The following is a 23946-nucleotide window of genomic DNA, read 5'->3' on the forward strand; positions in this document are numbered from 1 at the left end:
TGCCCAGCACGGGCTCCAGCTGCAGGACTGAGTGGCTTCTTCCTTCTCTCCCAGTTCCTGATGGAGTAAAGATCTATGCAGGCGTTCACAGGGAGGGCAAAGAGGACCAGAACAAAAGCCAGTGCTGGAAACAAGAAGCTATTTTTATACTTCCTTCTCTCAGGCACAGCCCTTCACCTCTGCACTGCTCAGGAGCAGCAGCACCAACAGGCAGACAGCTTTTGGCTGCTGATGCCTTCACCTCTGGGAATGCCTGTCTGTGTTTTCTTATCCTATTTTACACTCAGGGAATTTGACACTAACTACCGTTTTCCCCCTGCCTTAGGATCAGCAGTGAAGCCACGAAACAAAACCACTTTCCTCAGTTCCGCTTCTGTGTCACCAAAGTGATTGTGTCCCAGCAGGATGTTGGAAAAATCACTGTTGGACACAATCCTGTGCCGTGTGCTCTGGGATGACCCTGCCTGAGCTGGGAGGTTGGACCAGGTGACCCATTGTGCTCCCTTCCAACCTGACCCTGAAATGTGGCAGGGACAATGGTGGGGTGGGAGGCACAGCTTGTTCCCAGGCTCCTCATCCTGCTCAATGGCAGACCCAACTCCACCATGGATTAGCTGGCTACCTGCCACAGTGGAATGAAAGGGGCTTCCTCCCCAAACTGTCCTTGCTGAGCTGAGCCACTCTGACTCACTTGCTGGTGCTTATGGAACATCATGGTTTTCCAAGTAAGTCAAACCTTGGCGTATGGTGTTTGGTTTTTTTTTGTTTTTATTGGTTGGGTTTTTTTTTAGCTGGGTTTGTTTCCTGTAAATCCACTTTAATAAATGAATGGCTCTTTAACAATAGTTTTTTCGTCAAAGTCCTGAGAAACTGGAAATATTAGGCAGCCACTCATAGAGGTGAGCATGGTACATTTCAAACACAAGTCAAATGCAGCTTCATGGCTTCCACACTCTGACAGTGATTTTCCACCTGAAACATGATTTGCAAAGTGCTCTTGCTCCTTGGGGTCCCCACATGTGCTGAATATATCCCTGTGTGATGCTGTACACATTGTCCATCCCATATCCACCGTACTGGGGACGCACCTTGCATCCAGCATGCCAGTTCATACAGACCTACTTTTAGAGTCCTTAACCTCACCTGAGGATGTGGTGGATGTACTGCCAGACCCAGCACCTCCTCCACCATTCTGTGCCACCAACCCAACAGAAGCTGCATCCCTGAAAAGCCCTGGCAGCAGATCCAAGCTTTGTAGTTTTTCCCTGCTGTCGATGTAGGATCCTCAGCGGGGCAGCTGCCAAGCCTGAGGAACCTGTTTCCAAATCCATGCTGCAAAAAGAAGGAGGGAGGATGCTTAACCCATTCCTTGCAGAGTGGCAAGCTGGCAGTCCTGTGGAAGGACAATGGCATCACCGGGGTGGTGGCTGCTGCTGTAGGACAACTGGGGAGCGTAGGTACCTAATCAAAGGTTCAGCTGCTTCACAGATGGTCTGCAACATGAATTTCTAAGGCCAGCACATGCTTCAAGACAGTGTGGCAGCTCCTCTTGCAGTGACCTGCTTGTGTAGACCCCTGAGCAATGCTGAGGTGTGTCCTCATGCCTACACGATGTCTTCAGCTGGATCTACAGGCAGGGTGGTGATGTCAGACTGTTTGTGAGCAGACAGACAGGGTGATAGCCAAGCAGAGTGCCCTGCCTGATGTCATCCAAGGGAAGAGCTGGATCAGGGCAGCCCCAAGACAGAGAAGCCCCCACATTAGGCTGGGAACATGTCCTAAAGACGGGGATCTCTATCCACAGGGAACTCCATCCTTGGGGTTGGAGGAAGAGTGACATCCAATGCAATTTCACACAAGCACAAATGGTCCTGGTCTTTCCATCCCATCTGCAGGGACCCCACTGCAGTACAGGGTAGAGGAAGGACTCTGGCTCCCCCTCACCCTCTCACACCACCAGGCTGGGCAGCCACAGGCATGGGGCTGTGTGGTGCCACCCAAGGCAAAATATGTCTCTGGGGTCACAGTGAGCAGGCAGGACCAGGCACCAAAATGCAGAACTGCCCTGGGGACAGTCTGAGCTCTGCCCAGCAACAGGTCATGAACCAACCTGTTCAGTGACCAATACAAGGATAATTTTTAAACCAGGAGCATCTCTGGAGGTTTCTGGTCATGGCAGATGAGGCTGACTGTTACTGCCCTGGCACCAAGACAGACCAAGCTGACCTTTTGTGGAATTGTGATGAGGAGTGGTCAAAAAATATAAAAAAAATAAAGTTAATACTGGGAATTAGGAGGAAAAACTGTAAGCAAGATCCAAGCGTTCTTCAAGTACATCTCTGGCTCAAAAAATCCCAAGATGTGAGAAGTCGGAAAAATGCATGGAAAAGGATTGCTTGACTTGGTTCACCACTTCTGTTTACAATGGTCCCCAGCAGCAGCAGCATCCAGAGCTCATCCCAGGTGCCTGCAGCATCCACTGCTTGTCTGATGCACCCGCACTGCACACTGAGCAATGATGAGCATCCCAGGGCTCACCTGGAGCCCACTACCAACACCAGGCACTGTGCCCACAGCACCCCTGAAAGCAGCACAAGCTCTGCCTTTACACAGAGGGCCAAAAGGTGGGTGGGGGAACATCAACAGAGTTATTAGAGTTAAGTGTCTTCCCATAGTAACACCTCCTGCTCCCAAAGCAAAAGGGTTCATGAGGCAGGCAGGGGTTGTTTTGCCAGTGAAGTGGAGAGTGTTTAGATGAACCATCACATTGGTGAGCAGTGATTACAGTACCCAGGACAGCTGTAAACGCATTCAGACTAAGTGTATCCAAAACAGCTGTAAACACAGCCAGTCCCCTCTGCCCAGAGCACCAACACTGCTCCCAGTCTGGGCCATGGCACCAGGGCTGTGGATGTGTTCAGAAATCCATCAGGCTGTCTGGGCTTGCAGCCCTCACAGCTGCAGGCACTGATGCCCCCATGGCCCTGCCCCACAGCAGGGCTCTGAGCAGCCCCCTTCCTCCCTGCCGAGCCTGCAGAGAGCAGGGAACCAGGAGCAGCAAAATCCCCATGGGAATGGGGTAGGGAAACTCTTCTTGCCTCTCCCCTTTCATGATCCCCCCCTCCTCCCCCGGGCTGGCCGAGCTGGAACAAAGGAGTGCCTGCACCAGGGTGATTATCTCTTCCTTCATCTTCTTCACTTGGGAGGATATCCTGGCATCATCTGCTTTTACCTGCTCGGGGTCTGACATTTGTTCCCTTTCTAGCACCTTCCTGTTTGGGACATTTCTTTGTCTAAGCTTCCTCTCCTACTTGTGTTGCTGAAACCAAGTCCAGGGAGCATCAGGCAAACAAAGTGTCACACACCACTGTCAACATCCTCCACACACGCTTCTTGAGCAGACAGACCAGCAACAAACCCCCTGGTCATGGCTTACTCAGCCTCAAAGAGAACCTGCACTGCATTAAACCACAGAAATTCTCAATTTAGAAACACTGAGCATGGATCCAGACCCCACTCCTCATTGCCCTAGGGTAGCACCATCGGACAACTGTGGCTCCCCAGATGTTTGGGGATGATGAGCCACAAGGAGCAGATGCAGGCAGACCTGTATGGTTTGTGTACAAATCACACTGAGTTCAAGCAAGGTCACCAACACACCCCATCTGGCACAAAACACCAATCATTAAAGGAGAGAGAAACCCTTAGATAGTATTTTATGCATCCTACTTGCAATCAAGCAGTTCAGAAAATCTCAGAGAATCCAGATACAAAGGTCTAAATCTTAAAAATGCTGCTGGAAAGGCACTGTGTTTTGCTTGCACTATTTAAATACGTTTGCATATATTTAACTTATTTCCTAAGGAAATTTGAATCGGTTAAGGAAGAAAAAGCCACCACAAAAATCCTTGTTCCCCCCTGTCAGCAACACCACTCCTGATGCCAATCCCAGTTTGGGCTGCCAGAGCACCCAGTGAGGCATCAGGACGGGACAGAGAGAAACCACAGAGCCACACACCAGCTGCCTCTCCCAGAAAAAAAAAAAAAAGTCTGCACAGCATTAAATTGCTCATCAAAATAAAAACACAAAGCCAGGTTTAACACCTCACATAAAGCAACCATAGTTCAGAGCACAGTTAGCAGATCACAGATAATTATCTTATTGGGAAGAGTCAGCATGCAGGGCATGGCTTTCCCTTGCAAGGAAATGGTGAGTATGGAGATAAGGGTGATCCAATTAACTGGACTTTATGGGGATTTCAAAATGGTATGTGGCAATGCTCTTAAGCACTTAAAGAATACCCAAAAGCTCTTAAAGAAACTGAGCTGCCATGGGATAAGAGGTAGACCCCTCCTGGGATTAGTAACTGGTGAAAGGTCAGGAAGCAAAGAGCAGGAACGGGACTGCAGCTCTCAAGGGAAGATCTGATGCATCCTACCTGAGTGCTCTGAAAAGGCCAGGACACAGCACTGTGTGAGCACATCCGTGCAGGATGGCCACCAAGGGCAGTGATGCCAACAGACAAAGGCAAAAAGGCCATGGTGAAACCTGTGCTTCTGGGCAGGGACAAGTGGGGCTGTGCTCTGAGGCAAAGGCTGGGTCAGGTGATTCACCTCTGCCCCTCTCTTGTGCAATGAAAGCAGTTGCTGGTGCCAGTCTCATCTGCTTCCAAAACCGTCACACAGCTCCAATTTGCATGCAGTTGTATTTCCTTGGGTTCCCTGAGGCTGCTCCTGCAAGAACCCACCTGGGTTGGTTTCAGAGATAAATAAAGGGCAAAAGAAACAGATACAAGTGTGGGAAATGTAAGGGAAGAGGGCATCTGGGGAAGGAAATATCCCCACATGGGGAAAGTACTCACTGCACGTGCTGGAGCATGCAAGAGTGGCAGAAGGTCAGAAGTGCCAAGTCTCTGCTCTGCCAGCCAATTTCTGGGCCAGAAGGAGCAGGACACACTGGAGTTTCAGCTCCCTGAGTGCTGGATCAGCCACGTCGCCCACGGTGGGATGATTGAGAACCATCACTATGGCTGGAGGGGTCTGCTGGCACCTGCAGCCATGTCACTGCCAAGATGCCTTAAACAGACTCTCCTGTGGGCTGGGGTGTGACTGGTGACGTGAAAGGTTATGGAAGGGTAAGGAGTGCAGGCCTTTTTTGTGAGCTGGGAGACAACTCCTCACCCCCAGACAGCAAACTACAGATACACCCCCAAATGAGCCACGGAGGATCAAAGCTCAAACTGACCAGTGGCTGTGGTGAAGAATGCAGGGGAAGGCAGTCAGTCCCACTGTGCTCTAGCCAGGGAGCAGAGGACAGCAACCATACTGCAGTGGAGACCCAATGCTCCCAATATTCCCCCTGCTCCTCACCAGCTGCCACTGGCACCCTAAATACACCGTAAGAAGTGTAGCTGAGGACTGGAGTTACACCAGACCATGGCATGACTCAGGGCCTGCTCTCAGCTGGTGAAGGAGAGAACCTGAGACTCATCTCAAGGAGCCCATGGCAGCCCCCCAGCCCCACTGCTCCCTGCCAGCACTTGGGATAAGCCATCTGGACCCCAGCAGCCACAAGGTTTCCCTAGCAGCCTGGGAGGCAGCCAGCTCCACCCCAATATCCCCAGCACCAGCATGTGCCTCAGTGCTGGGGCTGGCAAAAGCCATCTCACATGCTTAGCTCCGGGGGATCAAAGAAAGCCATGGGCACGTAAAGCTGCTCATGGCTTCAAACAGAGTGCAAGCAAAAATGCTCTCTACCCAGTAAAAGCCACATTTCCCATAGGCAAAGGGGACTTGTATGAGCTCTGTAAGGAAAACTTTCCAGGGCAGACAAGGCAGCAAGCGGAAGGAGGAAGGAGGCAGGCTACGTGCTCACAACCCAAGGGATTTCCTAGGGTTAGAGGAAAGGCTGGGACTGCACTTGTGTGACTCACAGCTCACTTTCTGAGCTGTGCTGCTGCCCTGATGCAAGCCCTGCTCCAAAGGAACCAACCAACGGGCCATTGCAGGTACCACAGAGAAATGTGGGAGGAGTAAGAGCAAGGATATTAAAAAAATATCCCTGCACACCAACACTACCCATGAGCTGATGGGAAGGGAGAATCCCCTTCCACCCACTGCTTTGTGTGTAGCTGAAAATATCCACTGATACCACCAGATGGACAGGATACCCTGGCTCCCACTTTCAGACACAGCTCTATGAACAGCCTTCAAAGGCGAAATCCCCAGCAAGAAAGAGAACAGCTCAAAAATGCAGCCCCAAATTCCTCCAGTGCCGAGTTGAGATGCATTCACTGCTTACTCACTTCTTGCCAAATCTGGAGCTGCAGGGTTGGGCCCCCACCCACCCCTCTGGCACAACTACTCCTTACAGCTTGGAAGCTATTTTTTTCCCACCCTGCTATCTGAAAAAGAAAGAAAAAAAAAAAGGCGTGAAAGCTTTTATCATCCTGAAAACATGCCAACTGCGAAGGCGACTCTGTGTCTCAGACGCCTGTTTCCTGGCAGATTTTAAGTCCTTTGCTCAACTGCTCGGATGCCGGGGGCAGGAGAAGCCTGCAGCAACAGGCTGTGAACTGGAGCTCTAAACACTCACATGTTTAACTGCTGCTAAATTCCTGGGGGACCAACAATTCCAAACAGCGGGCTCAGAGTTACACACACACACGCAGCCGAGTGGGCGCCGGCCCATCCAAGGTGAAGGAATGTGTGAATGTCTTACACAGTGATGCTGTGCATGCACATCAAGGGCCACCACATCCTGGCCACCAGATCCTGGCCACCAGGAGCTACTGAAGGGGGTCACTGGCCCAACACCTCCACGTGGGGACAGCTACCAGGCAATAAGAAAGGGGGAGAGGTCACCCTGCTCAACACTTCTACCAGATCAGTCACCCCTCTGCCTCCCAGATAATGAGGCTTCAGCTCTGTTGGCTCCCTGAGGTTTGAAGGGACAGAATGGGACACAGCAAACAGGCTGAGCAAGGAAAAAGTGCTGGACAACTCCACTGCTGGTGTCCAGATTTCCAGTAACCAGCTCTGACTGTAAACACCTAAAAGTGCTGGGAAATCCAAATGCAGCCTGAGGGCTTAGGGATCCTGCATTGGTGCCACCCTGGGAAGACCTACACACACAAAGCCCTTCATGACAGTGATATCTTTGGGGGGTCCAAAGTGCTTGGAGCTGGTTTTGCAGAGGCATATCCAAGTTTTGACTAGCACCCAGGGATTTTTCCATACCACTCACATCATTATCAGGGTGGGCAGTAGAGACTCTCTGGCTTGAAGTCAAAGAAAAACATAGCAGCATTGTCTGCCATTGTTCATTGCCTCATGTCTTTTTGCACATGAATTTTGTACTTTTTCATTATTAATATTGTTGCTGTTACTGTTCCTTTTCTTATCTCGTTGTTTCCAATTTTCCATCCTCCTCTGTACTTAGAATTACAGAATGAGAGAATTATACAATGACATGGGTTGGAAAGAACTTCAAAGGTCACCCAGTTCCTGCCATAGGAAGGAACACTTTCCACCAGACCAGGTTGCTCCAAACCCCATCCAAACTGACCTTAAACACTTCCAGGGATGGGACAGCCACAGCTTCTCTGAGCAACCTGTGCCAGGGCCTCAGCACCCTCACAGGGCAGAATTTCTTCCCAATATCTCACCTAACCCAACCCTCTGGCAGCATGAAGCCATTCCCCCTTGTCCTGGTCCTCCAGGCCCTTGTCCACAGCTTCTCTCCCACTCTCTCTAAAGCCCCTATAGGGACTAGAGGACCCTACAGGGGTGGGAGGGCTCAGTCTCCCCAGAGCTTTTTCTTTTCCGGGCTGAACAACCTCAATTTCTGCATGTCTTTGCCTTCTCCATCTCCCACCTTCTCTCCCTTTCAGCACAAGAATGGCTGCACCTGGGGCTGGCCAGCCTGAGAGCAACAGAATGGAGGATGGGACAGTCAGCATTTCTCCATGGACTCAGCCAGCAGAAGCATGGAGTGGCATTTCTCTAACAGGCAGAATCAGCAAGTCTGCACTGCAAGAGCCAAGAGGCACCACACAAAGCCTTTGTTCAACAGTGCCAGCCTAGAGAGAGAACAGCAGCAGCTTTACTATTGAGGCAAGACAAGTATGATCAAGGTGCCAGCCACCTCCATTGAAGCTGGTTTCAGGCACTAACTTGGGTCAGAGTCAACTGCAGCAGACTGCTTTCCCTAGGTTAAGAAGCATCAGTAAACCTTTTTTATGGTTCAAAAGACAGCACTGTCAAATCAGGATCATCTCCAATAGGGAATGGCCCTGCCTTCAGTTGTCCCCCATGATAATTACTGGAGTTTTGTGAACATTGGTGTTTGGTAAAGGAGAAGCCTGCTCCAGAGGTTCCCAATCCCAAAAACAAGTGGCTGAAGTTCACAGCCTGCAGGCTGGACATGTTTTGGGATGCTTCCTACAGGGCAGGCCAAACAGGGCACAAAGGCCAAAAGGGATGAGCATCACTGACAGGGCAGGAGGAAGGCAGGTCCATGAGTTAGACACAATCTGCAGTCACTTCTCATTGCTTGTAGCAGTCTCCTGATTCACTGTACACATGGAAAGAACAATTTTTAAAGTAATTTTTCCAAAGAAGGAACTAAAACTCGTATTTCAATTCCTATTTACCAAAACAAGTGCCAGACAAACTCAGTGCTGTATGAAAGTATGTTTATTCCAAAGCTAAATTTCTCACAGAAAACAATGTCTATGTACAGCAGCACTGACTGACAAACTCCAAAAGCCTCCTGGGCTCCAGGGCTTGGGGTCCTAAACCATCCCAACAGAGCAAGCAAGAACCTCTTCTCAGAGTTGTCAGGGAGAGGTGGGGGGAACGACAGAAAACAGGTACATGGCCGTCTGGCACAATTTCAGAAATCATACCTGCTCACAAGAAGAACAAATATATGAAGACACTTTGCAGGAATTAATACCTGCACAAGCATCCCACAGAACAGTCTGCTCCTGCTCCAGGCTGCCTGTAAAGGAGCAGCTGCCCCTGTCAGGAGAGAGTTGCATTATTCCTGCAGACAGAAAGCAGTGCTGGTGGTTTTAATCATCTGCTGAACTGCTTCCAAGCACCAAAAAGGCTGGGATGTTGTGCCAGGGATGTGCTCCCTCGTAGCCTGCACATGTCTGGGCCCAGCTGAAGCTCTAAAGGGGTTCCCCTTCTTCCCCCTGCCTCAGCCTCTTGGAAAGGTGCTCGCTGATGGCCAGGAGGGGGTTGGCTCTGAACTGGGGATCGCTGATAACCTCGTGAAACCGAGCCACTTCCTGGTCTCTGAGGAGAGAAAAATAATACACCAGTTCTCCAAGTGCCTCATGTGAAAGCAACTGAGCAGATAAAGACCAAGTCATAAAAGCAGAAGATTTCTCCTGAGACAGAGTGATCCTGGGTGTAAATCTCAGAGAAAGACAGCACAAGAATAAACCTGATTTAGCCAAGGGCAAAGCTCAAATTGCTGCCAGCTTCATGGGAGCCAGAGACTTTGATCTCATGCCACAGAGACAGAAACAATCACAATAGTGTCCAGCATCACATAGGAATGGAGTTTTTTTTTACAGCTTTACCCTAGCAAACCAGAAACAAGAGACTGTGGATCTGGTGAATCACCAGGAATGAAGATTACTTCAGACTGCAACAGCACAAAATCAAATTCTCTTTAGAGAGCTCATCTACTGATTCTCTTTATTGCTGAACATTGAGTCTTGGTAATCCTACATGCAACACTAGCTGGACACCATGGGAAGAGCATGACAGTTACTTCTGCATGCCTGGTCACAGCTGCTTCCTGGGGAAATGGCCTTGTCTTAAAAAGCAAGCAAGCAGGGAGGGACAAGAACAGAGCAGGAGCATAAAAAAAAAAATAACCAAAACCCTATGAGTTTTCACACAGCCACATCCACTGCAGCATCCTCATCTCCCTCAGACTGCCAGGCTCTCCAGAGCCTTGCCAGACAAACACTTGGTAGCACTGCTGTTTCCCTCTCAAGCATGGCCTTTCCCTTCAATGCTCCTGCCAGAGAAACAGAGAGAGGAGCCAATGCTCCTGAAGCTTGGGTTGGGGTAATAAGGTGAAGCTTAGGGAACCTCTCATCTGAACTAATACCTCAGGAAAGAAACCTCAAAACTTTCCTCCAAGATTTTTCCCTCCCAAGAAGCACAGACTTGCCAGACCACCAGAAAGTAAAGCAAGGCAGAACTGAGCAAGAAAGGCACCCCAGCACCAACACTGGCCTGTTTCTGACAGAGAAGGTATTCATGGAGAGCAGTGCTGGATCTGTAGCCTGACTGTTCAGCCTCAGTTTGAAGCTGAATGGCTCAAAACTGACAGAAATCCAGGCAACAAGAAAGCAAACACTGCCGTATCACAGAGCCTCAGGAGAGCTATGCTGAGGGAAAATTAAATTCTTGATGGCAGTATAAACTATCTAACAGATAGGGAATAAGGAGTTGCCAGACTAAGTCCAGGAGTTACTTATCCTTGTTGATATTCAAAAGCCATGTGGAACTGGGTTTTGAGCAACCAGCTCTAGATGATCCTGCCTGAGCACAAGGGTTGGACCAGGTGAACCCTATGGGTCCCTTCCAGTCTTAACCACTCTATGAGGCTCAGCAGGAACTGGGCACTGACAACTGGGTACTTACAGGAGCTGGTGTTTCTGAGCTTGTTTCATCAGACAGAAGTCTGCTGGTTCTGCTTTTGCTTTTATGTGGCTATGGAGAGAAGAAACAAAACAAGTGAGTGTTAGAGCATTAATTTAGCAATGGCTGTGTAGATGGAAAGAGTCCAGGGATTCTACATCTGCCTTTCCAGAAAGGACAGGTAATTAATTGCCCTGCATAGAAATTGTCCTGAAAGGCATTTATTTCCATAGCCAGGCATTTCACAGAAATGCAAACTCTTTCCACCCGAGGCTGACAGAGCTGGAAGCATTACAGGAAAACCAGATCACTCAGTGCCAGAACTGGTCACTAGCTGCCCAGCCCAGATCACTTTCTGCTGATCACTGACCTCTGGGTCAAACTGATCCTGTTGCTTAGAGAAAAGATTCCATGGAACCTCCCCTCCCCACTACACATGTCACCTCTGCACAGCTCACGTTCCCTGCTGACACCACGGAGCTCCATCCCTTACAGGGAGTGCCATGGATACTCAGCAAGAGGAGGGAGGTGCCAGCCCTGCCCTGGTTCCTGCAGTGGGATTACTGGGATATAACATGCTGTAATACAGGATGATGCACTATGTGCAGAAGAGGCACAGCAGCAGATATAGATCTGCCATCTCTCTATGCATTCCTTATTCCTGGGCAAAGTCCAAGGAGACCAGAGGTGTAACACCATCCCTCGTGATGCCCGATGCCAAGCAGCAGCAGAGATTTACCACAAAGCCAGCACTAAGCCCCAGCAAGGGACACACAGGAAGTGCAGAAATTGCTTTTGGCACTAGTGCTGTACAAGGGGAGTTGCTGGTAGAACTGGACATTAAAGAAAGGAGACAAAATTCCCGTTTTTCAGGTTTACACAAATACAGAAGTTAACAGGAGAAAGAGGTTGGGAAAAGGCTCTGCCTCCATGGGGTAGCTCCTCCCCAGTTCACCCTGAAGCAGAGCCCCAGCATACAGGCCAAGGGGGAGAAAGAGGGCCTGTATCCCACCTCTGTTGGAGCAGGGATCAAGGAGGAATATCCCATACTGGTGGGTGCTGGGGGCTATGGCCATCCCCACCTGCTATGCCCCAAAGGTCAGGAAACACAACAATTTCTTACCTCCTCTTTAAGACAGCAGGATCTGGTCTCTGGTTACAGTGACCTCCTCTTTCTATTTCCTTCTCTGGCATGCTACCCTCCATCCTCTTATTTTGCCTTTCCCCCCCCCCCCCCATTCTTCCCTTCTTCTTACTCCCCTTGCCTCACATTCCTTCACGTCACTCATCTCCATCACCAGTCTCTATCCAATCAGTTCCTGCTCATTTTCCTCTCCTCTCCCCTCCCCCTCCTCATTTTTAACAGCTCAGCACAGGAACAATTTCTGGTCCTAGTTTGCCTGGAGTGCTCACAGAAGCTCAGGAAAATCCTTTCTCAAGCTGGATGGCAGCCCTTGGTCACCAGAGCAGGGCTTGCCAAATCTGTGTGTGCCACCAAGCCACGGCAGTCCCTTCAGAGGTGAGCAGCTCTGCAGAGGGTGACAAAGCCTAAAGGGAAGTTATTCTAGAGTACATTCCCCGCTGGATTTCCCCTCAAAACCACCAGCATGCTGCCTGTTCACTTGGACCCTGTTAGCAGCTCAGCTTCATTACACTTCATTGCCTTCATTCATTATAAAACAGAATAAAAACCTCCCTGTAATGCGCTTTTACCCTCCAGGAGATCAAATTCCTGGAGAATCTAATCTTTTATTAATACTGCTGACAAATCACCAGAGTATTACCCTTCCTTTCTGTAATGATTCAAATCCTATAAAAGCCTCCTCTGATTATTTCAAACACTTCTTCCATACAGACATTCAGGAAGCCAGAAGCCAACAAGAAGAAGAGCCTGTAGCTCCTCCATGCCAGTACCAAGGGGGGCTGGTTTGGGATTAGCAGGTCACAGGCAATGTAGGTGACATCAGCCCATGTCAAACTCCCACCTCCACTATGCTAACTTGGGCTTCTAAATCCTTTTGGATTTAGAGACTTTTGGCAAAAGTCTGGGATAGGGAGAGAGGGAGCTGACAGTGCACAGGGAACAGCCAACTCAGCCATGCTCTTGGCCGAAGTCACACTACAACAAGAATTTTGGCAATAGCACAAAGGGCACTGCTCAAAGGGCTTGAAGTGCCTCAGGATAAAGCCTGGATGAAGGTCTGAAAGGAAGGAGTGTCAGGCTGCAACACCACAAGATGAGGTTAGCAGGTGAGCTCAGCAGCATTACAATGCAGACACCGACATGCTACTCCTGTAATTCCCAGGATATCTGGATGCTCCCAGCCTGTCTCATGCCAAGCTTCATCCAAGCAATATGGTTCCCCTCTGGGGTTCAGAAGACACATTTAATCTTTGTTTCCTGTGTCAAGTGAAGCATGAAAAGGGTTAGAACAGGGCTGAGAATGAGACCCTGTTCTCCTGACCATTGTCTGTAGCTACAAGCTGAGTTGAAGGACATTTCACCCCACACCAAGAAGGGAAATACATAGCCCATCTCTAAATGGCACATACCTTTTGAGAGGCTTCCTTCCCCTGCCACCTGTGGTCAGGTAAGAGAGCTCAGGCAGGGCTTCCATCAAGGGCTGCATGTCTCCCACCACAGGTGTTGCTTTCCGCTTCGCTTCAGCTTTTTGCTTCTGCTTGGCCATCTTTACACTTTCTATTTCTGCATCAAAAATAAGGCATTACTGGAAGAAGGGGAAACACCTGCAGGAGATAACCCCTGAACTATGAAATTCGTAAGTTGTTTTACCATTTACAACAGGCCAGAAGTGATTTAAATCAGGGAAAAAATGAACAAAATGCAGCTGGGTTATTCCCTCCATTGATATATTTGCTCATAACTATATATGTCCCTTCTGACATTACAATGGGAAGTGAAATTCCCTGACAGATTTTAGTCTATTTCCATCCCTTGCACTGTTCATTGCTCACAGCGAAGTGGCACAGGAGTCCTGGTGTCATAAAAAACACACTGAACTTGCATGGAATTGGGAAACAAGAGGGGAAGGGACAACCCAAATACAGTCAACTCCACATCTGTCCTTAAGCAGGCACAGCCCTCTCTCTGCATTTCTTTTGGGACCGAACAACAGTCTCCTAGTACAGACAGAAAATATGGACTTAATGTCAGTTGTTTACTTAGTTTGAAGCGAGTCAAGGTTCCACCTTCATGACTCACTGTAGAGTGCAAGCAGTCAGATGCTGGATAAAGGGGACCCTTGGAAGAGCACTGCACCAAGTGGCAGATGCAGATGACTTTTCCCAGGACCAGGTTTCCCAGTCTGCCAGCAGCAGCTCTGACAAGGATGTGGACACAGAAAGCTCCACATATGTTGCATCTGTCTCTTTCTTTGCCTTAGGAGGTGGGCATTAAAAGCCACAGGCTTCTGCCTCAGTTCTTGAGGCTCCCTGATGTAGCAGTAAGTCCCACAGCTGCTTCTCAAAGCCAGCGGCTTCCAGGGTGAGCACCAGCAGAATATGTCCTTTAGGACAGCCCACAAAAGCCCAGCACTGCTACAAGCCTCCAGCTCAATGCAAGATGACCCACAAGTCCCTTGGACAACTGCAAGGATGCGCCTCAGTGCTGAGCTACAAACTCCTTGTGTGGACATGACAGTGTGCCACCAGCCTTGGGGCTGAGCTGGTGACACAGGGAGGCCAACAGCTCCCAAGGCAGTATGGCCACAGAAGACAGAACTATTTTTGGTGGGAGCACAAAAGCAGCCAGTCCCACTTACAGACCACAGTCCTGGGTCTAATCCTGCTCCCACAGTCAAGGAAGCAGAACTCAAGTTCAGTGGCTGGCTCCTTTAATACTTTTGCCTTGCTTGTTCTCCAACTCCGCTGAGTCGAAGAGCGACAGTTTTTCATAAACTACAGTTCTGCTGTACATGGATGTTTGTGACAAATCAGGATTGGAAACACTTCTCACAGCAATCCCTGCCAAGAACACAGCTTTCTGTTCTGCATTACTTCTTTTTTTGGTCTGGCTTTATGAAGCTGACTACTTCAGTGCTTTCATAAACAGTACGTGCTCAAAATTTTCAGACACCTGATTCTGCGCAAACATCCCAAATTCTTTTCCTATGAAGTCTTGTTCATCTGAGGAGCCATGCAATATATGTATTTTTAAATGTGCATGCTTCTAATGTCTGAAACATTACATAAGTTTTTTCCCCTCTCTGGTCTCTTCTAAGATTACTTATTGGAATGAAAGTTTTGCATTTGCACTACTGGGCTGATCGTTTGTTCCCAGGGTCCTGGCATCCAGTGTCACAAAAGCAGCCCTGGGACAAGAAGAAACAACAAACTTAGATTTAGGAAAACAGAGATGCAGTGATAACTTCAGCTGTCTAAGCTGGGCTCTCTTCTGGGGGACCAAAAGCTCTTCCTTCACAAAGAACTGGCAGAGTTTTTAGGTTCTTCTGTGCCTGTAAAGCACTTCTAACATCTAGTATCTCCTACTACAGAAAATCTGGCCTGGAGTTTCCTGTCTTGGTGTTCTCCTCAAAGCAAAGCCTCTGCATTTCCCTCATATTCTCTCATCTTAGTAGTTTTAGAGCCAAAAGAAAGGGAAGGAGGCCACAGCAGGGCCAAAATAGCACACATAATCTTGGGAAAGACTGATGCTACAGAGGCAACAAGGAGGGCTAGATTAAGATTGTGTAGGGATCCTGCTCCTGGGTTTTTCTAAAGCAGCTGATCTTGACTAGCACAGCCATTTGTGTTTTGTGTCCAAGCAAGATGTTAAGGCACTCAGAAGCTGTTGGCTGGTTGTTTGGGAGAAGGTTTCCTTCACACTCATGCATGTTAAATTCATACCTTTTTATCTAAGAAGAGCCAAACACCTTCAGTGCAACTGGTGAGATCAAAGGTTAATGAACTTGGACTCAGAGCTCAGGCACAGAGAGCATTTGGTGCAGCAGAAAGCCACATCCCTCTGCCCCAAACATAGTCTGCATCCAACTCTGCTGGGCAAGAAGGTGTTAGAAGAAAAGCCTGTCCCAAGAACACCTTCATGTGATACAAGGAATCCCTCTGCTACACTGGGTAGGCCAGCATCCATCCACAGCATTCCCTACTGTGCTAAGACACTGAAAGCAAAAATAGGAAAGAGAAGCATTTCTGCCATGGGTTGGGTTTGTTTAGCTCATATTTCACTGCCTCGAGAAAGGCCAGACTGTCTGGTAAGTGGGTTCACTGACCTGCAGCATGTGGGAAAGAGCAGGAACACAACCAGCAGTGTCCAGAGTTCTCCCTTACTGAGGGGGCAGGAGAGCCCACTGTAAGGTCTCACCACTGAGGTTTGGGACTAGCTGGTGGCAGCATGGAGCTCAGCTCCAGCCTGTCCTGCCACCCCCATGGCTCCTGGGTCAGGAGGAGCTCCACTAGACAGCTACTCACATCTATACTAGAGTTTTAAAAGATAGGAAAATATGCTAAACTTATATAGGCACAGTGCTCTTCTGGATGAACAAAGGGTTTATGTAGTCATATATTTTACACGTGGTAAAAAAATCAAAAGTAGAACTGGGGCAATGACTAAGTCTTGGTGCTGAACACTGAGAAACAATACCTGGAACTTCTACCCAGTGCTGGGGAGGGATGAAGATTTCTGAGAAGCACTGTCACCCAAACCCAGAGTACAGAGATCCATCAGAAGCATGCTCTCTGATGCTGTGTGTCACAGAAATACTCACTCTGCAGCCATCTTTCCTTCCTCAGCTTCATCTTCTCTTTTTTGGAAAGAACTGGTTTTTCTTCCAAGCCTAGAAGAGAAGAGATATGAGATGGAGCCTGGCTCCTGCACAACAGATTCTGTTCAACCCTTGGTACTTTTGAACTTGCTGGCACAGCAGGCAGGCTGCAGGCAGATCCAGAGGCTACCCTGCATCCCAACTTTTAGCCAAACAAATCAAATCAGGTTAAAAAACAAGAAACCAGTAAGTAGATCAGATCATCAACACAGGATCACTGAATAGCATGGATTGGAAAGGACCTCAAAGCTCATCCCATTTCAAACCCCTCTGCTGTGGGCACAGATACCTTCCCCTACACCAGCTTGTTCCAAGCCCTGTCCAACCTGGCCCTGAACAGTCCCAGGGATGGGGCAGCCACAGCTTCTCTGGGCAACCTCCACCAGGGCCTTCCCACCCTTACAGGGAGAAATTTCTGAAATATATCCAGGGCAGCCCTAGGTACCAGCTGGTCACTAGCAGCTTGTAAAAAAAGACTAGAACCTACTATTTACCAAATTCAGTATTTGGAAAGCAGCTGTTGAGCACTGATACCCAATATAAAGTAAAATACCATTACGAATATTTTTACGGGAGATCTGTTGCAAGTGCTGTAAAATTATATCTTATCTCATGTGTTTAAAACAAAATTGACTTAAGCCATCTTTTCTCCTGAAATGTGCTGGAAACAGCAGAATTCCAACAGAGTAACAAGCTCCCCAAAGATCATGCCATTCACTTCAGCTTATTCTTAAGTCTGGGGAAGAAAAAGTACCCCTTTTTTTCCCCGCAAAAAAAAAGAGAAGAAAGGAGTTCAATACAATTATGAAAATAACTCACTAAGGATAACTTCTCTGAAGTTTCAGATCCTTCAGGATGATTTAAACAAAAGCATCCTTTAGTAATTTCTTAAGAGCAAAATAAACCTGCAGGGTCTAAGGGAACTTTTCCTTAACACTAACAATCAATACCATGTTTTGAGTTTCTAAGACAGGGAGAATGAAACTGGAGCTTCCACAGCCTCGTTTCCCAGGAAAAAAAAGTTCCCAAAAGAGCACTTACTAAAACCATGTTTGTTGTGGTATCAAAGCAGATTCTGAAACAACAAATTGCATGGTCCAATAACTAACTCTGAGTTATGCCCACCTCCAATCAACCCACACTTCTGTGGTTTCAGGGGAAAAAAAAGATCCAACATAGTTAGGAAGAAGAAGAAGAAGAAGAAGAAGAAGAAGAAGAAGAAGAAGAAGAAGAAGAAGAAGAAGAAGAAGAAGAAGAAGAAGAAGAAGAAGAAGAAGAAGAAGAAGAAGAAGAAGAAGAAGAAGTATTATTATGATGGAATTATTATCCCACCCCAATGATCTCCAGAAAGCTGCCTGCACAGGACTCCACAGTTGCTCCAGCCTGCCCAGATTTCAGCCATGGCAGTGCTGGGAAGATCTGCCCCTCATCTGGAAACACACTCATGACTTCACTGGAAAAACATCACCTGGCAGCATTTGTTAATGAAAATAAAAAGGCCCAATTCAGCCAGCTGACCAACTCTAGTAATAACAGCAATTCAGGTTTGGGTTGGTGGCTTTTTTTCCCCAAAAGAGCAGTGGAATATTTAAGGAAACACAAAAGCTGTTTTCCTGGCAGGAACCCAACCTTGCTGCTGACCAGGGGAAGGTGGTCACAGATAACCAGAGGGTGTCTGAGGGAAAGGAGCTGCATCCCTCCTCTACCAGCAGCCAGTTGCTGCCCTTTTCCATCACTTGGCTCCCTAGACACTCCAATTTCCATATCCTAGCCAGCCCTCAGAAGGCTGTTCAGCTGTTTGAAGGTGCAAAGTTGTGTTTGGCAGCTTCCAGTTGCGACGCCGAGTGCCAAAACTGCTGGAAACCCACTGGAGAATAGTGAAGGCAGAATTTAGCTAGTTAATTAACAGCAGAGACTGTCCCCAAGGTAGTCTTTTATTTTTATTTAGCTAGAAGCACCTCTGAGATCAAGCAAAAGCACAGCTCCATTTTAATTATTTTCCTGTGAAATCAGAAGGGTTTGAATCCCCCTCTTCAGCCCATTGCACAGGTAATTCAACAACACTTGCCTTTCAAACCCTGTGCACGGAGAAAAGGTGAGCAAACCCCATTACATTAGCTACAGGTAATTTCCATCCTGTAAACTTGACAATTATTCGTTTTGGAGAGAACATATTATTTTCTTTCTTCCCTCTGATCTGTGCAGTACAAGACATGCCAAATACAAACAGATTAAAAAAAACCACAATAGCTTTTTGCTGCCTACATCAAGCATTTGGTACTACTCCTGACAATCCTCAGGATCCTGCTTCCATGACAGAGAAGCAGATTTTTGAGGATGGCTTCCTTAATTTCAGATATCTTGAGGGTTTTTTGGTAAAGGACTCAGACTAAAAATAAAAATTGAAAATATATATATATATATATCTACACACACACATACTATATATATATATGACTATTTTTTCATAAAGAACTCCTTAGACTAAATATATCTATAAATCCTACCTTTGAAATCCCCATTTTATCCTCTCTAGGCATTCAGAAAGAAGCTGGACTGAGTTAAAGCTGTAACACTACAGGCTTCCCTGCTCCAAGATCCCACTATTTAATTTTGGCTCCACAACCAAGAGGGTTTGACAGTTCCAGGAAACTACATTACTTGGAGCACTGGGCCATAAACAGAAAAATTCAATAAACCTGTGCAATGCCACATGGATAGAGGAGGGTCCTTCAGCACCAGGCATTTGCTCCCTCCTGCAAAGCTCCACCTGTGCTACAAGACATTAAGAAACAACATGTAACATTAATTATATTTCCAAAACCCCAATGATACACAACAGTAAAGCTTTTGCTGCTCAAAACAGTATTTTGGCAAACTGAAGTTAAATAATAACAGATGTTTTAATTTTAGCCTCACTTGTGTAACAGCAAGAATGAGCATATGCCTACAGCTGTGGGATGAGTTCATGAAGGAAGCCAGACTACATCCAAAATCAGAATACTGGGTGTGGTTTGGGGTTGTTTTTTTAAAATTACATAGTGTCATTTTTAAATTGTGCACTAGGGGTGTCCAATGAAAGAGCCTGGGAAATGGTAAGGAAAGTCTCCTGGGACACACACAGCAGTGCTGTGACCTGGCAGCTGTCAGTGCACAACCCCTGAAGGTGCTCTTGCTCTCCTAAGAACAGAGTTGAGGGACAACACAGGCCAGGCAAGGAGCCAGCCAAGATGTCCTCTGGCAGAGATGATGCTCCACAGTTCCCTGCCCTCATCCCACCAACAGCTCCCAGCCCCAAATCCGTGACCTCCAGCTCCACTGCTCCTAAAAGCATTGATACAGAAGGGTCACTAGTGTGACCAAGGCTTGGAGGTGGCAAGGACAGAGGCAGGGGTCTGTAGCCAAGTTCTTTGTCCTCTTGCTGTAGGGGAGAGACAGCTCAGTACCTGTATGTAGGCACAGAAAACACGTTTGGGTTTTGCCCAGTCCAAGTCCTGCTGTGCCCTAAGCAGGCTTGGGAATCCGTGTTGGAGGAAAACGTGCCAGCTGCTGCTGGGCCAGGGCAGGTTTCTCCATGGATATAGCATTTGCTTTTCATGATCTAAAACAAGCTGCATTATTTTTGTTCACACTTAGTAATTACACCAGCATGCAAGCACTCCTCCTGCCACAATGTGGAAGGCATCCTACAAAAAGTGGGATCTGCATTCTCCCCTGGTTATTTGAAGCAAAGCCTGGTTTGCTACTGGAAACCCAGCGCAGCAGTGCAGCCCATGTCCTCACAGCAAGGTCAGGGCTCTGGTAAACATCCCCGGGCTCCAAGCAGCCCCAGCAAGGGCTCCCAGTGCAGCAGAGCTCAGACTCGGCTCACAGAAGCACACAAGTGATGTTCCATTTGAGGCACATCCCCTCAGGAGGTGACTGGGAAGTCACAATCTGCACAGCAGGCTGTGAAAGGTGACTTCAGACACAACGTCTGTCCTTCCATAGGGTGTCTTCAGCACTGCTGGCACACCCAGCCCCTGCCACAAGGTAAAAGCACCTCCTCTGCCCAAAGCCTTTGCCATTTTAGGTCCTCACCCTTACCACCTGCATGTTCTCAGCTGCCCTCCCCAGAACAGAGGCTCAGTCACAGACAGGTGCACAGAGGATGCTCAAGGTGGCCCAGTGTGTCACTACTCCTAAAGCCACTTGTGCAGCTGAAGGTTATTTTTATAACCAAGGCTGAAATGCCACAGGGAACCCGTATTTCTGAGCAAATCATGCCACGAGGACTGCAGAATGCCCTTAGAGAGGAGCTTGGTACTGCTATTTAAGGCTCAGAGAATCAAAGTAATCATAGAATGGTTTGGGCTAGAAGGGACCTTAAAGACTAATTCATATCAAAATCCCTACTGTGGGGGGGAAAAAAAAAAAAAAAACGAACAAGAAAACCCCACAGGTCTCAGTAGTCCTTGATGTAGAAAACTTCAAAGCCCACAAATAAATACAGAAAGGCTCACCCACAGACAGCTGCCCTGGGAAACACATGCCATGTCAGGGACTTTCCAAGACCAGGGCTGATTTTCAAGAAACAGGGTTTTCCAGCTTTAGAAGAATGAGTCTGCTTACAAGAAAAGCCATTTTAACCCTCACCCCTACCCCTTTCCATGTACATGCAACAAGTGGGTGCACACTTGTTCCAACGAAAGAGTTCTCCAAAAGTATAATAAATTACACAGTGCAAAGATTCTTATTTGTCAAGGAACGGCATGGCAAGAAAGTTGACTTTTTCCTTGCTGTCTCTGGTGTCTATTTGCTCTCTGTGCAGCTCCATAAGCAATTTAAATACCTGTGATCACAATGAATTTAATTTTGTGCCCAGCAGCTCTCAGCAAGTTCTGCTGCAGCTTCCACCCTCCCAAAAAGTCACTCAGCCACAGGAGCAGCAAAGGCTACAGCACTGGAAAGCATTCAAAAGGTGTGTGGATGTGGCACTTGAGGACATGGCTTTGGGGTACACCTGGCAGTGCAGGGGGAATGGTGGGACTCAAGAGAGCTTTTCTAACTTTAATGACTCTCTGACTGTATGAATGGCAGAGCCTTCTTGCAACCAAGCTGGTCCAAGGAGCTGTAGGTCTGCAGCAGCCTCTCATTTTCCATACTCAGCCAACCTTAGCACTGTGAGCAGAGAAACCACACTAGAGCTTTCTGAGGGGAACTTTAGAGAGAAGAGAGGAGAACCAACCATGCTTTCTTTGCTTGCACCACCACATATATAAATAAGCCCACGAGTCACATCTCCAAGAAGTGCAGACAATGGAGCTGAGGCCAAATGCTGCTTCAGGCAGCACCAAGGAAGCAGGGACACCACCCTCATTTAGAGGAAACAACACTGACTGGCTCAGGATATTCCTGAAGAACAAAACTTGGTGAGCTTGCACAGTGGCATTAAGCATTGCCATCCAGTTAAAGCAGCTTCCTCTGCTGCAATTCAGACAAAGGGGAAGATACAGGAATACATATATATATATACATATTCCTCAAGATCAAGACTTTCAGGGGAAAGCTTCCCTGGAAGCACAGGCAATCCTCACTTCCCCAAAGACCAGCCTTCCCAAAGGTGCAGCACCCAGCCCTGGTAGAAGTTTTGCAGATAAGCAACACATGACCCTCCTTGGGATTACAACTCACTATACCTGCTTCTCTGCTCCTGCTGGTCTGACAGGATCTGCAGTGCCTCTGTCCCACTGCTGATCCTTTCCTTTGTCTGAGGAGGCCACAAATGAGCCACCTGTCCTTCTTCCAGCCAGCACTCATGCTATTTTTGGGAAGCAGCACACAAACTTGGGGTATGAAGCACTCTTCCACTGGCTAGAGAGCATCTTTCCAGAAAACATCCTGGGGCAACCAAGTTGAACATGAGCCAGCCACGTGCCCTTGCATCAACAGCAGCCAGTGGTGCCCTGGGATGCTTTGGGAGTGCTGCCAGCAGGTCAAGGAAGGAGATTCTTCCTCAGTGCTCAGCACTGGTGAGGCCACATCTGGAGTGATGGGTCCACTTCTGGGCTCCCCAGGAAAAGGGAGAGACACACTTGGGGAGTTAATACAGGTAATGGCCACTAAAATGATTAAGAAACTGGAGTATCTTTTACTTGAGGAGAGGCAGAGAAAAGAGCTGGAAAAGAAGAAAATCCTACAAATGTAATACCTGAAGGAAAGGAAGAAGAGGAGGGAGACAGACTATTCTCAATAGTGCCCAGTGACAAGAGACAAGGAGCACACACTGAACCACTTGTTTTGGGGATAACTTTATTATTTTACAAACACCACTTGTTTTTGGGATAATTTTTATTATTTTTTAAACTGTCAGGAGGTTATAGAGCCCCCAGGTCTCCACCCATGGAAATATTCAAAACCTGGCTAGACACAGTCCTAAACAACTTGCTATGTCTTACCAAACCACCAAAGTAGACTCCAGTAAGTCTGCAGCACATTTTGGACAGTTGGCAAGAGTCCTTTCACATAGGATGAAAATTTATATTTTAGAAACAGAGATACATGCACCATAGTTATTTGTGTGGATGCTGCAGTTTAAATAAAGGGCAGTGAGAAGAACAGAACACCATTTCTAGAAAAGATTGAACAGCAACAAAACTCTGGAATGAGATTTATTCTGAGACCGGGAGTAATTCATGTTTACCAATGGGTAAATTCTCTCCTTAGGGTTTACTAAGGGAGGCAGAATACTGAAACATTGCTATGCTTTTTGACAATGCCTTGCAGGCCTGCATTTGAAAAGAGAGATTTTCCCCAAAATATCCTTTCCTGATAATAAGATTACCTTCGACTATCCTGTCCTTTGAGAAGTTTTAAAAATCAGTAGTTCAGTATCTCTGCAGTATTACACAGTGAAAGATCTAGATCTGAAACAGTTATACTACTGGATTTTATCTGGTGCTTCTAATTTATGCAAAAAGCAAGAACAGTCTACCTTAATTTCCTTGTTTTAACTGCATATTACCTGGTAGACAATTAAATTGGCATTCCCTGGGGAAGTTTTCCACCTCCAGACACTGGTTCCTATAACCCCTCTCGTACTGTTTATGGCACCTGTATTTCTTTCACTTATGCCTTCATATATGCTCTTTCAGCACCTTAGGGGAGGCAGCTCTGCTCAGCTGTACTTGTTGTTGCATTCCCAATGGATGGATTCAGTGGAGACACTGCATTTTATCACACAATCACTGAATGGTTTGGGTTGGAAGGGCCCTTAAAGATCATTTAGTTCCAACCACGCCTGCCTCAGGCAGCATTTTATGCTGCATTTCCCCTCAAAGCCAAAGCAGTGGCCTGATGGGGTACTGGGAAAAAGTGAGAGAGCAGACAAAAATAGGGAATAGAGGGAAACAAAACACAGATTTAAAGATGCTCAGAAGACAGAGGGACAGACTTCCAAGGCAGACAGACAAATATGTCACTGTCAGGTGCCACT

At 47.6% G+C, this 23946-nt stretch overlaps 2 protein-coding genes across 2 annotated transcripts in view; both read right to left on the reverse strand.

Moving 5' to 3' along the window:
- The window catches only part of ADARB1 (adenosine deaminase RNA specific B1), a 70269-nt gene extending 59540 nt beyond the window's left edge, over positions 1-10729 (reverse strand). The window contains exon 1 of the mRNA XM_062506681.1: positions 10675-10729. The gene's annotated coding sequence lies outside the window, so the exon portion shown is untranslated. The remainder of the gene's footprint in view (positions 1-10674) is intronic.
- SLX9 (SLX9 ribosome biogenesis factor) overlaps positions 8707-23946 on the reverse strand; it is a 39586-nt gene continuing 24346 nt past the window's right edge. The window contains exons 3-6 of the mRNA XM_062506682.1: positions 16416-16484; positions 13225-13378; positions 10675-10743; positions 8707-9306 (exon numbers count right to left, since the gene is read on the reverse strand). Of these exons, the coding sequence (XP_062362666.1) occupies positions 9180-9306; positions 10675-10743; positions 13225-13378; positions 16416-16484 (419 nt within the window). The 3' untranslated portion in view covers positions 8707-9179. The remainder of the gene's footprint in view (positions 9307-10674; positions 10744-13224; positions 13379-16415; positions 16485-23946) is intronic.

The sequence above is a fragment of the Cinclus cinclus genome, chromosome 21, assembly GCF_963662255.1.
Source record: "Cinclus cinclus chromosome 21, bCinCin1.1, whole genome shotgun sequence".
Lineage (NCBI taxonomy): Eukaryota > Metazoa > Chordata > Aves > Passeriformes > Cinclidae > Cinclus > Cinclus cinclus.